General features: G+C 49.9%; 1 protein-coding gene across 3 annotated transcripts in view; it reads right to left on the reverse strand.

Moving 5' to 3' along the window:
* The window catches only part of LOC102378431 (excitatory amino acid transporter 1), a 47318-nt gene that overhangs the window by 25907 nt on the left and 8719 nt on the right, over window positions 1–12692 (reverse strand). For 2 of the 3 annotated variants that reach the window (XM_025195253.1, XM_006038728.3), the window contains exons 2-5: window positions 11498–11635; window positions 6437–6641; window positions 3825–3867; window positions 2793–3133 (exon numbers count right to left, since the gene is read on the reverse strand). In XM_025195253.1, the coding sequence (XP_025051038.1) occupies window positions 2793–3133; window positions 3825–3867; window positions 6437–6641; window positions 11498–11635 (727 nt within the window). The remainder of the gene's footprint in view (window positions 1–2792; window positions 3134–3824; window positions 3868–6436; window positions 6642–11497; window positions 11636–12692) is intronic. The other variant, XM_025195252.1, reaches the window with a different exon arrangement.

Genomic DNA, 12692 nt, shown 5'->3' on the forward strand with positions numbered 1-12692 from the left:
GCTGAATGCCAGCCTTAAAGATGTAAAAAGACATTCCATTCCACCTGGAAGAAAACCTTTTGTTCCAGGATTCAACAGAGTACAAGCCTGTCTGAAAGTGTTAATACTTTTTCCTGGGACAATGCTGTGTAGTCTGTAAACCAATCTCTGCTTATTCAAGTTAACTGACATCTATTCCAGAGACAAGCCTATCAGAGGGCAAGGACGCAATTTGGAAAGGCTATATGTGTAAAGGGCTATCCCACTCTCCTTTACTCTTGGTTTTGATTTGGATTAGTCCTTAGATTTCTAAACAATGAAGCTGTCAGCAGGTGTAGAGAGGTGACTTTACCTTAAAATATTCAGTAGTGAGACTGATACTGAAATATGTTTAAGCATTTCCACAAGGAGAAAATACCAGATTCAAACGGACTACTTAATATGGACAAGAATGACTAGCTTGAAGACATACCTAGACAAACTCAAATTAGAAGTGGGGATCTTTTTTTTTTTTTTTAAATTGGGGTCTTGATTAACTATTGGAACAAATGACCAATGGAACGAGAGAACTTTGTTTCATTTGATGTCTTCAAATCAAGGCTTATATGCCTTGATGAAAGTTTTCTTAATCTAATGCAAGTTATCGGGCTCTAAGCAGGTGTTACTGGATGAAGCATAATAGCCTGTGATACACAGTGTGTACTATCACCCCCTCTCCCTTGGGTATATAATATCTTGACTAATGCATGCAGAGTCCTGAAGAATGACTGAAACACTCCTCAAAAGGGCAAGACCTCAGGATTCTGGCTCACATAAAGGGGCCAGGGAGATGGGCTCAGACCATCCTGGGGAAGACATACCTCCAGATCCTGGATCACAGAGGGAGTCCATGTCTTCTCAAAGGTTGAGGTTTGCTTCTTCTCATTCTACTCTTTGTATGAGGTACATCATCTTGTAGCCCTGTCTGTCACTCCAAGCAATGGTGCTGTGGATAGCAGACATTCCTTCTCACTATCTAGCTCATCCAGTAAAAGAGGAGAAAGGGAGGAGGAAGCACTGTGGCTTCAAGTGGGAGGGGATCATGTAGGACTGATTGGCCCCCTTCCCCTAATTCCTCCCCGCCATCCACTCCCATGTCACTCTTCCTAGCTACCACCCTTCCATCTCACTGCACTGAATCCCCATATTTCCTTGCTCCCCCAAATCTACCACCAAGCCCTCTCACCCCTTTTAATCCTCATTTGACAACCATCCTTATTTAAGCCTTTCCTATTACTTTCTTTCCTCCCTGCACCTTTGCAACCCACACTCTCCACACTCACTACACTCTTCCCCCAGAATTATAAGAAACTCTAAGGAGCAGCTAATTTTAATAGGAATGAGTAGTAGGAACCCTTGGACTAAATGACCCAGTTGCTTGCTTTTCTTTGATCCCATTAAGTCCAACGTTTTGGAATATGTAATTATATTATCCTAAATGCTTACTAGTCACTCTTTAAACAACTGTTATTTGTTTATAATACTTCAAAAGTAATATCTAAATCTGTACGTGGATTTTAGAGCATTTTAAAATAGCACTCAAGCCAGAGACTTCAGTCTCAAGAACAAAATGTCCAAAAGTGCTTTGCAGTATACAGACAGAAGAATAAGAAACATGCACAACAGACAGTCAAGAGTTGCTCTCAAACTTTCAAAACATAGGTCAGATTCAGGGTCAAGGACTACAGTATGTAACTTTGAGTTATCCAGTTACTATGAAACAAGACTGCCTAAAAGTTACTTAGTTTCAGTTCTTGGGGGCAGGAGTGCAGCCCACCTTATCCCCACACACAGCTCTTGTGCACTCTGGGAGCTGTAATCCAGTGCTTTTTAACCAGTGTGCTGCAAATTGCTCCCTCGTATGCAGCAAGAATTTTGGAATAATGAAAAGAAAGTTCTCCAGACTCCTACCGATAATGAATAAGCTGTGTTGATGCGATATTCACAGAAAACTTGTGCATGTGTTGGCTGTGGGGGAGAGAAAGAACCAGCCGAGAAGAAAGAAATTCATGTACTGTGCATGTGTTGGCTTTGAGGGATGCACAATTTGCGAGCCTCTGAACAGCTGCGCTGCAGAATTTTACCATGGTAATGAACTACAATGAGTTTATGAGTGTGGGGGAGGGGAATGCCTTAATAGGTGTGCCACAGAAAAACTGTATTAATCTAAGTGTGCCTTGGGCTGGAAAAGGTTGGGAAACACCTCTGTAGTCCACAGGGCCATGCAACGCAGCAGCCAGACTCGGCTTCTTAGGAGCCCCTGTGGCGGCAGCGGTTCTTTTAGGCTGCCACTGCCAGTGTCTCCACTGCTGCATCTGGCCCCGATTCCCAGGCACCCCAGACCATCTACCCTGCACCTTCAGCTACAGGCACCGGACAGAGCGGGCAGGCAGGTGGGCAGGGTCTCTCTCCATGGAGACTAGCCCAGGACACCTGCAGGTAGGACATGTTCACTTGGGTGAATGTGATGGAGCCATAGGCAGACAGGGAGCGGTATCCAGGAGCAGGGCAGGTGGGACTGAGGCCAGGATCACGGGAAGTGACAACTTGGGGTGGGGTCTGGGGCAGAGCCATGATCCACTCCCCACATGTCCCTGCAACATAAATATGACATCAGGGATAACAGGGAAATAAAACTGAAGCAACTGAGAGAGGAACGTTTTCTCTTCACGTAATGTAACATTCTAGAATTTGGCTGTTCATGTTTATAGCTAATTAATGCCTCATCAGAACAATGGGACATGGGCCTGCAGGCCCCCCACTTCGCTTCTCACCAGATGATAATGGCCACCAGCTTCATGATGGCTTCATTGAGGCAGTTGAAGAACTCCTGCAGGGCCCGTCCCTTCTGTTTCATGCCGCCGATTACTAAACCAAAACACACAGAGAATACGACCAGTCCCAGTGCGTTCACCCCATTTGCTGAGCCAGGGACAGGAATGATCTCCTCAAAGGTCAGCACCTCCTGGATGCTCCCGAGTGCATGTGTGACATTCTCCAGGATGCCAGTGACATTCTCAGGCACAGAGATCTGAGTGGTGGTGGCATCTGCTGTGGCGGTGCTGTTGTGGAGGACGGTTCTGGTGACGACCCTGGTGTTGTACTGGGTCTTGTACTGAAATGATACATATTATTAGCTGCAACATAAATCTGGACATCTCCATAGCTCCTCCCAATTAAACCCCAAAAAAGCAGTCCCCTGAAATCATTTTATTTGAATGGGCTCAGCTTACCAAACAATACAGTTCATTCTGTATGAGAAGTTCAACTCTGCATGGGATTGTATCCTCTTTTAGTGGCCTAGTCAAGTGACCCTAGAAGTATGCTATTTATACTGGCAATGGAGTCAACCCTGAAGCTCAACTCAAGGTGCCTGACAGTATACTGTGGACCATTTATACTACTCCCACAATTACAGACACTGAAAAGTTGCAAAGCAGCTCTGGAAGAATTCCCTTTATTTGCAGGCAGTGAAGATCTGACATCTATGGCACCATACTGCTTCCACTTAGGCCCCTGGAGAGATGCAAGCTGCAGGCAGGAAAAGGACTGCCCAAAGCAATCCTTGATTTGGCAGTTCTGAGTTGTCTACAGACAAGTTGGAAAGGCTGTCTGCAGGTTACTCTGTTTTAAACAAGCATCTACAGTAGCCTCCAAAGCAGACTCTGGGAAATACAAAGGTGGCAATGAAACCACCCTTGTTCTTGGGCCTCCAAAGAGGCAACTCAGACAGCCTGTTCTGCATAGGCATAAAGAATAAGAATGCTGGGCAGGAGAAAGCAAGCCAGGCAAACTGGCATCCATACCTGTTTGAAGCAGGCTTCCACTAGATTAGGTGGGAACATATTCCTGCAGCAGACAAAGCAAAAGAGAGTTATGATCCTGTTTGGCTTGAAATCAGGTTAGCAGGCTTATTGCCTAACAGTCATAGTATTAAATGCTGCCTCCCTTCAGGACACTTAGGCTTACTCAAAAGCCAGATCAATCTGCTGTGGCACAGAAGTCTCTTCCTTCCTGAGTGAATTACCTAAAAGAAAACAGTGATGTCCTGATCTTAGACCATCTTTACACTAAAAACGCTGCAGGATCAGAGTTCCTTCCCCAGTCTCATGAGCCATGAATGATCATTCCCTGGTTAGAGATCTCTGTTCTTGCTTTTACTCCAATATACCCAGCACAAGTACCAATTATGTTGGAGGGCCAAACTGTGTCTCCTTCTTGGAGGGTCCTAGATGCAGCATATTAGTGGGAGACAAAGGCTACAGGATCTGGTAGTCAGTGCTCTGTCACTGAGCCCTGCTCTTACACAGACTGTACTTCCCCACTGATTCAAAGTATACCCCATGGTCCAGAGACATAAGAAATAGAAGGCATTGACATACATAACACTCAGAGTGAGTTAAATGTGGTTTAAATCTGAAGCAGACAGACATGCAAGCCTGTTACATCCGTTTAAAGCTACCTAGAATGATTCAAAAGTGTACCTGGAAAACTCAGTATTATTTTGAACTGGTTCACTGTGAACTGGTTTAGTCTCATGTCTGGACCCCAAGTGTTCCTGGTTAGTCCTTCAGGCTCCACACTCCTTCTCTTCACTCCCCACCCCTGGCTTTGGTACGAAGGCAAAATTCTATTGTCCTCCCCTCCCCTCTTTTTCCCCCATTTTTTGGCACTTTTTATCAATAAGCCACCTTGCACTATTTCCTCAATTAAAAAAAAAAAGTGTCTTCACTCCCTACTCAACTGCAGCCCCTAATCATGCCTCCCTGGTTCCTGAAAACCTAAAGGCCTGGATCCAAGCACTTCCCCTCCAAGTCAGATAAGGACACTGCAGACTTTGGCCAACTGCAGGCTAATGAATTTTATTTAACTCGTATGTTTTAAAAGAGAAGGGAAAGCAGAAAAGTGAAAACGCCCCCAGCCATAGGTCATCCAGCCCCTTGAGCCACCAAAGCATGGGTGTGAGCACTCCTACCCTCTGGTGTACTGAACTGTGAACTGGTTCTGGTCATTGACATTTTGGAACAGTTTAATTGTTATGTGTGTCCACATCCAGAAATGGGCTATCAGATCAGTGACAGGCCAGGGCTGCTGCCACTGTGCAGCTCCCAGCCTTTTTTTTGATGAGACAAATGTGTCTTCATCATTTTGCTAAAGAGATTGTGGCAAGCTTTGCTGGCAAGCTCTGGCAGATAGAGGAAAAACTTGAAAGGAGGCTCAATGCCATTTGCATTGCATTTGCTACTCCTGTAATCTGGGAGGCAGCTCAGGGGCCCCCTGCACCCCTAGGAGGGTTGCAGGGCTCTGGCAACTTCTCCCAGAGGTGCCAGGGGCCCACAATTTGCCTGCCAGATCACAGGAGGCTGCTCCTGCCACCTGGGACAGTGCTGGGTGCAGCCCGCACCCAGTGCCAGGAAGATTGGTGCTGCTGCTGGCCCCACCTGGCACCAGCAGTCATCCAGCAGGCAAATTGGCGGCTCACTCGCATCCCCGGGAGGGCTGTGGGGGCTGTGCCGGACTGCTCCTGGGGGTGCGGGCTTCCGATCTGCCTGCCAGATGACAGGAGGCTGGTTCTGCCGCCTGGGGCCAGTGGCAGCCAGGGCCATCCCTGGAGGGGGAGGAAATCAGGGTGACCACCCCAGACCCCGCGCTTTGGGGGGCCCCGTGGTGCCAGGTGCACCAGAGCCAGTGGCGGCAGGATAGCGAGCAGCCGGATGTGAAGCCGGTGGTGGCACAGAGGCACCACAGCCCCCAAAGTGCGGGGCCCGGGGCGGTTGCCCCAATTCACCCCCCTCTAGGGACAGCCCTGGATGCTGTTGGCCCCAGGTGGCAGAACCAGCCTCCTGTGATCCGGCAGGCAGATCAGGGGCCCGCACCCCTGGTAGCAGTCTGGCATAGCCCCCGCAGCCCTCCCCAGGGGTGCGGGCGGGCCCCCGATCTTGCCAGCTGGGACCGGCACTGAAGCCAAGTAAGCCTGGCTTGGAAACTCAACACGTTTTGAAACGTTTTGAGTGCCCTTGTTTCATTTCAAAGCTGTTTCAAAGGCCTTTGTTTCATTTCGATTTCACTGTTTTGAGCTCAAAATGCATCAAAACAGATTTGAAATGAAACACCAGGCAAAATTTTGCACAGCCCTACTAAGCACCTGCAGTGCTGGGCTTCTTCCTGCAGTACTTGTGGGGCTCTAGCACCATGGATCTTGCCCAGGTGCTTGGCTGCCACTGGGGAGCCTTGATAAGGTCCCTTATCAAGGCTGTGGGATGGATGACCCAGCTATATGAGTTGGATTCAGTCCATAGGATGTATGTTTGACACCCCTGTTTTACAGCTACAGAATGAATATTCAGAATGGTTTTCAGGCAGGAAGGTCAGCTTATCACAAGGCATGCTCTTACCCCAAACCAGCTTGTACTCTTACCTTACCAGGTCCATGAAGGCATCAGTTGTTTGCACCTGCTCAATTTTGCCCTCCCGATGGAGTTTGTCCTTGCTTCCTTTGCCTGGATGGATGATGATCACCATAAGTATGCCAATGAAGACTGCTATGATGGTGGTCACCATGTAGTAAATTACAGCCCGCATTCCCATTTTTCCTGAAGCTTTACCATCCAGTGAGGCCATACCTGGGATATGAAAAACAAGGCAAGAGTGTCTAGTTCGTTAAATTACACATGGGGAGTATGGGGGAGCTGGAAGCAGACTCTGAGGAGTGAAGAAGAATGTGGAGTGCAAGAGGCAGATGTTGAGATATGAAGGGGGATGTGAAATGGGGGAGAAGGCTTATGTAGTACAGGCACCCAGGAAGGAGAACGAGGCTGAGGAGGAATCAGGGAGATGGTTTACATGAGAGGCAGACTAGAAAGGAATGTGAGAGACTGGGAGACAGATTTTGTGGGACGTAAGGGAATGTGAGGTGCGAGAGGCAACTTTGGAGATACAGAAAGATATAGGAGCATAACAATGGTTGCAAAAGAATGTAGAGAAAAAAGGGGTGGAGAATGGAATGCAAGATGCAGAAAAGAGACTTTGTACAGTAAAAGAGAAGTACAGGGAGAGTGTTGGAGTCAGACTGAAGAGGTGGAGGAGACAGTAGAAAGGAATAGGATGTGATAGAGGGGCACTGTAAAGGGTGGGATACTGAATAATGAAAGGGGAAAATGAAAGAGCGGATGAATATATGGAAGTGGCGAACGTCTTTTCACATTTTGAACCTATAACCCCCATGTCACTCCTACCCTTTTCTTTCTTAGTTGTCATGCCCCTCCGGCAAACCTCTTTGCATGTTTTGACCCTTTGAACCACACACCACTCCCATCCTGGTTTTTTTTCCATTAGTTCTCCCAATTATTCTGTTGTATCATCCATCCATTGGCCCCTACAATAGGGGCTATTAGTTAGCCATGTGGACCTCAGGGCCCACAACAGGGGCAATGCGTAGGGGGTGCATGCAGGTGCATGTGCAGCCCCTGCAAAAAGGTGCCGTCGACACTGTCAGTGGTGCCTGCATGCAGTCACCACTCATCACCCCGCCGCCGGCACTGCCGCTGGCGTCTACAGGCAGTCCATGATCGCCCCTGGCTGCTGCCACCACCTCTGGCGGCACCTGCGGGTGGTCGCCGACCCATGGTCGGCCCTCGCCATCCCCCACCGACAATGCCAGCGGTGTCTGCAGGAGCTCCCCACTCACTGCCGCCACTCCTGCCACCGCCGGCGCAGCCATGCCCCACCAGCCGCTGGGGACACATGCCATTCACGACCCATGATAATTGGGTTGTGCAAATAGTCAGGAGCTTTTAGGGCCCGGCCAATTGGTATCTGAGGACACTACCCCTTGTGCCAGCTGGATGGGTGAAGCAGCCCTAACTGAGAATTCCCTGAACCCTCTACCCACTGCAGCAGTCTGGTAGTGGGGGCTGCTGCTTGGATAGGACGTGCTGCCACCTGCGACAGCACGTGGCCCCAAAGCTGCACCCCTGCCAGACACGGACAGGGACTGCATGGCTGCAGCAGAAGCATCTGAAGCTCTGGGCCAGTTGCCAGTGGGCTGTGGCTGCACAGTTGGCCTTTGTGCAGCACTGTTGCCATCTGTGCCTGTGCCCTGCCACCTGGGCACCTATCTCCTGGAAGATGTTCTCAGTGTGGTGGCCTGCTTTGAACTGTCAAAGCATGTCCTCCTGGCTCCAAATGGTCAAGAGGTCAGCCACCTAATTTGCCCTCCAGCTCGGCCCTGGGTGCCAGTCCTGAGCAGGGTCCTCTGCTTGGGTCCTGCCACTTGCCTCACTAACAGGAATCCTGGTGTTCCCTATTTAAAAACTGCAAATTCTCTGATAAAAAATCCCAAATTCACTCTTTAAAATGCCCCCAAATCCATGTTCTTGCACAATTAAAACAAAAGACAGATAGACAGATAGACAGATATCTGAGAGACAGAGAGAGATCAGTTGGGCAATGTTTTTATTGATATATGTACAATTTTAAAGCAATTTGGAAGCCTACCAGTGTCTCTATCATCATAATAAAGACAATTCTAACTATCTATATGCTTTGATGTTTGCTTTTGGCTTTCTTATCATAGAAAAATTAGAGCTCCCCCTGACCCCTTCACTAACCCGGGTGTGGGAACCCACAGCTCCTGCCAGCAGGTCTCATCCTATCTGGCAGCTGGGAACATTGGGTATGTGATGCGGGGATGTGAAGTTTCCGGGAAGAGGTGTGGGTGGGTGTGGGTGGATGTGGGTGTGGTGTGGGGTGTGTAGGTGGTATTGGGCTTGCAAGAGAGGGGTGAGAGGGTGTGTGGGTGGGTGCAGGGGTGGTGTGGGGTTTGCAGGATGGGGGTGGTGTGGGGTTTGCAGGAAGTGGATGGGGGGATGTGGGGTGTGTGGGGGGAGCTGCCACCCCCTGCAGTGCCAACCAGGCTGTGCTGGTAGCAGTGCTTCCGGACCCGTGGTCTGTGCAGGGAGAACAGGCCCAGTCCGCTAGTGCGCCTTGGGACAGGACCAGGATGTGGGGCTCTGGGATGCACGGCTGCCATCCAAAATCATGCGCTAGCTGGGCAGGCTGGGCCGGGTCACGTTGGGTCTGTTCTCCATAAGGGTCAGGTGGCAATGCACCATGGCCTGCTGTAGGCACAGCTGTTCGGCCATGCATTGACGCTGACCCTCATGGAGAACGGGCCCAATGCAACCCGGCCTGGCCCGGCCAGCTAGCGTGCACCTTTGGATAGGAGCTTCGCGTCCCGGAGCCCTACGTCCTGGTCCTGTCCCAAGCCATGCTAGCGGGCTGGGCTGGGTCAGGTTGGGTCAGGTCCAACTGGGCTTGTTCTCCCTGCACAGACTGCGGGTGTGGCAGTGCTGCCACCGGCATGGCCTGGCTGATGCCGCAGGGGGAGGGGGGCGGGCATGTAGCGGTCCCCCCACAAACCCCACATTCCCCAACATACCCCCATCACACATCCCACATACCCCCAAAGAAATCACACAGGTCCCTCACCCCCAGTCCCTGCTTACCTGGGACAGCTCCCAGGGCTGGGTCCTGCTGCAGCCTTGCCCTGCTTCTGTTTATCCCACATGAGAAGGGTGTGTGCTGGAGCAAACTCCTGCAGCTGGGAGTCCCCTCAGGTGAGGGGCTCTCAGCTGTGGGGTGCCCCATTCAATCCTGGGGGCCAAGGGATCATGGCTACCATGATCCCCCAGCTCTGGGGGCAGAGATGACCCAAGCAGGGTGCAGGGCCTGGGCCAAATCACCCCAGGGCAAATCGCCCCAATTTGCCCCCCTAAGGATGGCCCTGTCTGGGGGTTTCATGCACCCCTGGGGCAGCCATGCCCCCTGGTTGCTAGGACCCATGCCTGGCTGGGCATGGTGCACCCCTGTGGCTGGGAGCCTGTCAGCTGATGAGGCTTCCAGCTGCAGGGTCTCCCTGCTTCAGATGCAAATTAAAGCTTGACAACAACCAGCTATAAAGTTAGGACACATTTTTGAGGTAGCTGGTCTCATAGTAATTGTGTAATTAACCAGTTAATTGTGCCATACCTGTGATGTGTAAAGTGAACTGAAATGGCAGTTTTCTAGCCACATGTCTGTTTTTTGTCCTCCCTCAGCACTATAGATGCATAAGTGAGCATGCTTAGATCAAATATGCTCAGTCAGTTAGACATTGACTGTGCATATATGCATCTGAATACACAAATATATGAATGTAAGTCTGGAGAAGGGGAAGGGAGGAGAAGGGTCTTGCCATGTTTTAGCTCAGAGCTGAGTGGTTAGGGCACTTGTGGCTACACATGCACATATTTGAGTATAAGTCTGGGGAAAAAGAAAATTGCCCCATGTTTTGGTGTAAATAGCTGAGTGGTAAAGGCACTTACCCAGGAAATGGGAAACTCCGGTTCTAGCCCATTAGCCAGAGAGGAGCTGAGCCTGTATTACTCTGATATTCCAATACAATGCTCCAATCATTACACTGTGAGTTAAACAATAGCCAGGCTTAATCTGAAATGCCTCTTTGGAAGACAGCAATCAAGAGAGGGAGGTACGTGGAACCTAGAGAAAGGTTATGGACTAAAGTATATGTGGCTTATTAAGATGGAGGATGCCACAGAGAGGAAAAGACCCTGGATTCTAGTCTGGGTACTTGCTTCCAGTAAGGCAGAAACTTTCACATTCTCCTGCTTTCTATCCATGTTACCCAATGACTATTCAATAAAAGATGCAGTGGCCTGGCTTTAAAAGGAGTGCTGGAGGGTAGCTTGATACAGCCTGACCTGTTTACCACACACAGACATTCGAGTGCCATACTGAGAAATTAGCAAGATGCAGGTTCAAACCCCCTTGGGGTTGGAGGGGAAGAGGGAGGGTTCTAGAAGCTTAGTCTTCCACTTCCTCGGTAAGTGCCCTTCCTACTCAGCTATTTAAGCTACATCATGAGAGCCCCTACCCTCCTTCAGTGTTTAACAGCTGTTAGTGATGGGTTTCTTGCTGGCTATGTCTTTGGGACATATATGAATACACAGTGAGCATGTGCAAGTAACTGCACGTGTACCCAGCCAGTGTGCAGCCCGCTGCATATGCTCAGCATGTGTGCACGTGCTTACATGTCTATAGTGGCGGTAACAGAATTGCAACCTGTGTGTAGGTGCCAGAACTATCGCTTATGTGACTAGAAAGCTGACATTCAGACACACAAAGGGAAATAGAATTCTACACTGTTTGAATGCTGGAGTCGGCAGTACAGTACCATGATTCTTCTTTTTTACCCTTCACAGAAAGGTATAAGCCTTCCTGCTCTCCCCCGCCCAACATCAAGCCAACCAGGGACACAGAAGGATGTTCCTGCATGCTCCAACTTGGGCTTATCAATGTGAGTCAAACAAATGTGGGCACTAGCATCTGAGCACTATAATGACATTCTAGGCAATGTTGGCATCTGCTTGCACAGCATATTAACCATGGCATGATTTGTGCAGATGGAAAGATTCCTCACCCGTGACCAGGCTGGAGACAATGAGGGGAAGAACCAGCATTTGGAGCATCCGCATCAACAACTCTCCAGGGAAGGAAAAATACTTGATTTGGCGATAGGTCAGCTTGTAGGGTCGGAGAGCAAAGGCCAGAATGATCCCTGACAAAAAAAGGGACAAAAAGGGAAATATGAAAAGAATCTGTCTTCTAAAGCTAGTGCATCTTGCCTGTTGACAACAGTCATGCCAAGAAGGTCCTTCAACACTGCTCAATCCCATGCAATATGTATAGTGTCAGTGGTGGGGCCTTCCTAAAATCTTCTGCCACCTTGTTCAATGCTGACAAATGCAAGCTGCTACACTTTGGGAAGAATAATCAATAGGGATCTACATAAATCATGGAGGAGGTTTGAGGCACAGCAGCGCCTTTAATTTCACTCCTTTCACAGTACATCCCCCTTTCCCCACCACTAAATGGCTGAGGGGCAATTAATGCTAAGGTTTTGTCTCTTGGCCACTCAGAGGTGGGAGGGGGGGCATGTGGCGAAAAGAGCAAGATTAAAGGTGCCACTGCACTGTGAACTTCTGCCACAATTTAGGTAGGTCCCTAGTAATCAAAAACTGCTACAAGATGGGTGACAATTAGCTGGATGGCAGTAGGCCTGTACAAAGTGGCTAGTATTCACTTTGGATTTGGATTCAGCCAAGTCGGGGGGCAGTGATTCGATCTGGTGATTCAAATCACTGTCCTGAATCGATTTGGCTGCTGCCAAATCAGTTGAATCCCACAGGCCCCATCCCCCATCTGCTCTCAATGGCTGCCCGCCAACCCCCAGCTCCCAGCTTTTTGAAAAAAAAAAAGCCCCAAGTCATCAGCTCTTGCCAGGCCGGGGGCGGAGGGGGGGGGGCCAGGAGCAATCCCCTCTGCCCCCCACTACCCCACGCCACATGGGGGGGCTCTCCCACGAGCCCTGCTGACCCCCCCCACTCTCCCAGCCCCCCCTGCCCACCCCAGCTCCTGCCCTTTAAACACAAAACAAAACAGAAAAAGCCCTGACTCACTGTCTCCTGCCTGGCGGGGGTTGATCCCCGCTGCCCCACACTGCCCCAAGACTGCTGCAGAAGCTGGTGAGTCCAGGGGGTTTGGTTTGGTTTTTTTCCTTAAAGGGCCCAGAGCTGGGGCAGGCGAGGCAGCCATGGGGGGGCTGGGAGGGGGGT

Source organism: Alligator sinensis, unplaced genomic scaffold (assembly GCF_000455745.1).
Source record: "Alligator sinensis unplaced genomic scaffold, ASM45574v1 scaffold2149_1, whole genome shotgun sequence".
In the NCBI taxonomy this organism is placed as follows: domain Eukaryota; kingdom Metazoa; phylum Chordata; order Crocodylia; family Alligatoridae; genus Alligator; species Alligator sinensis.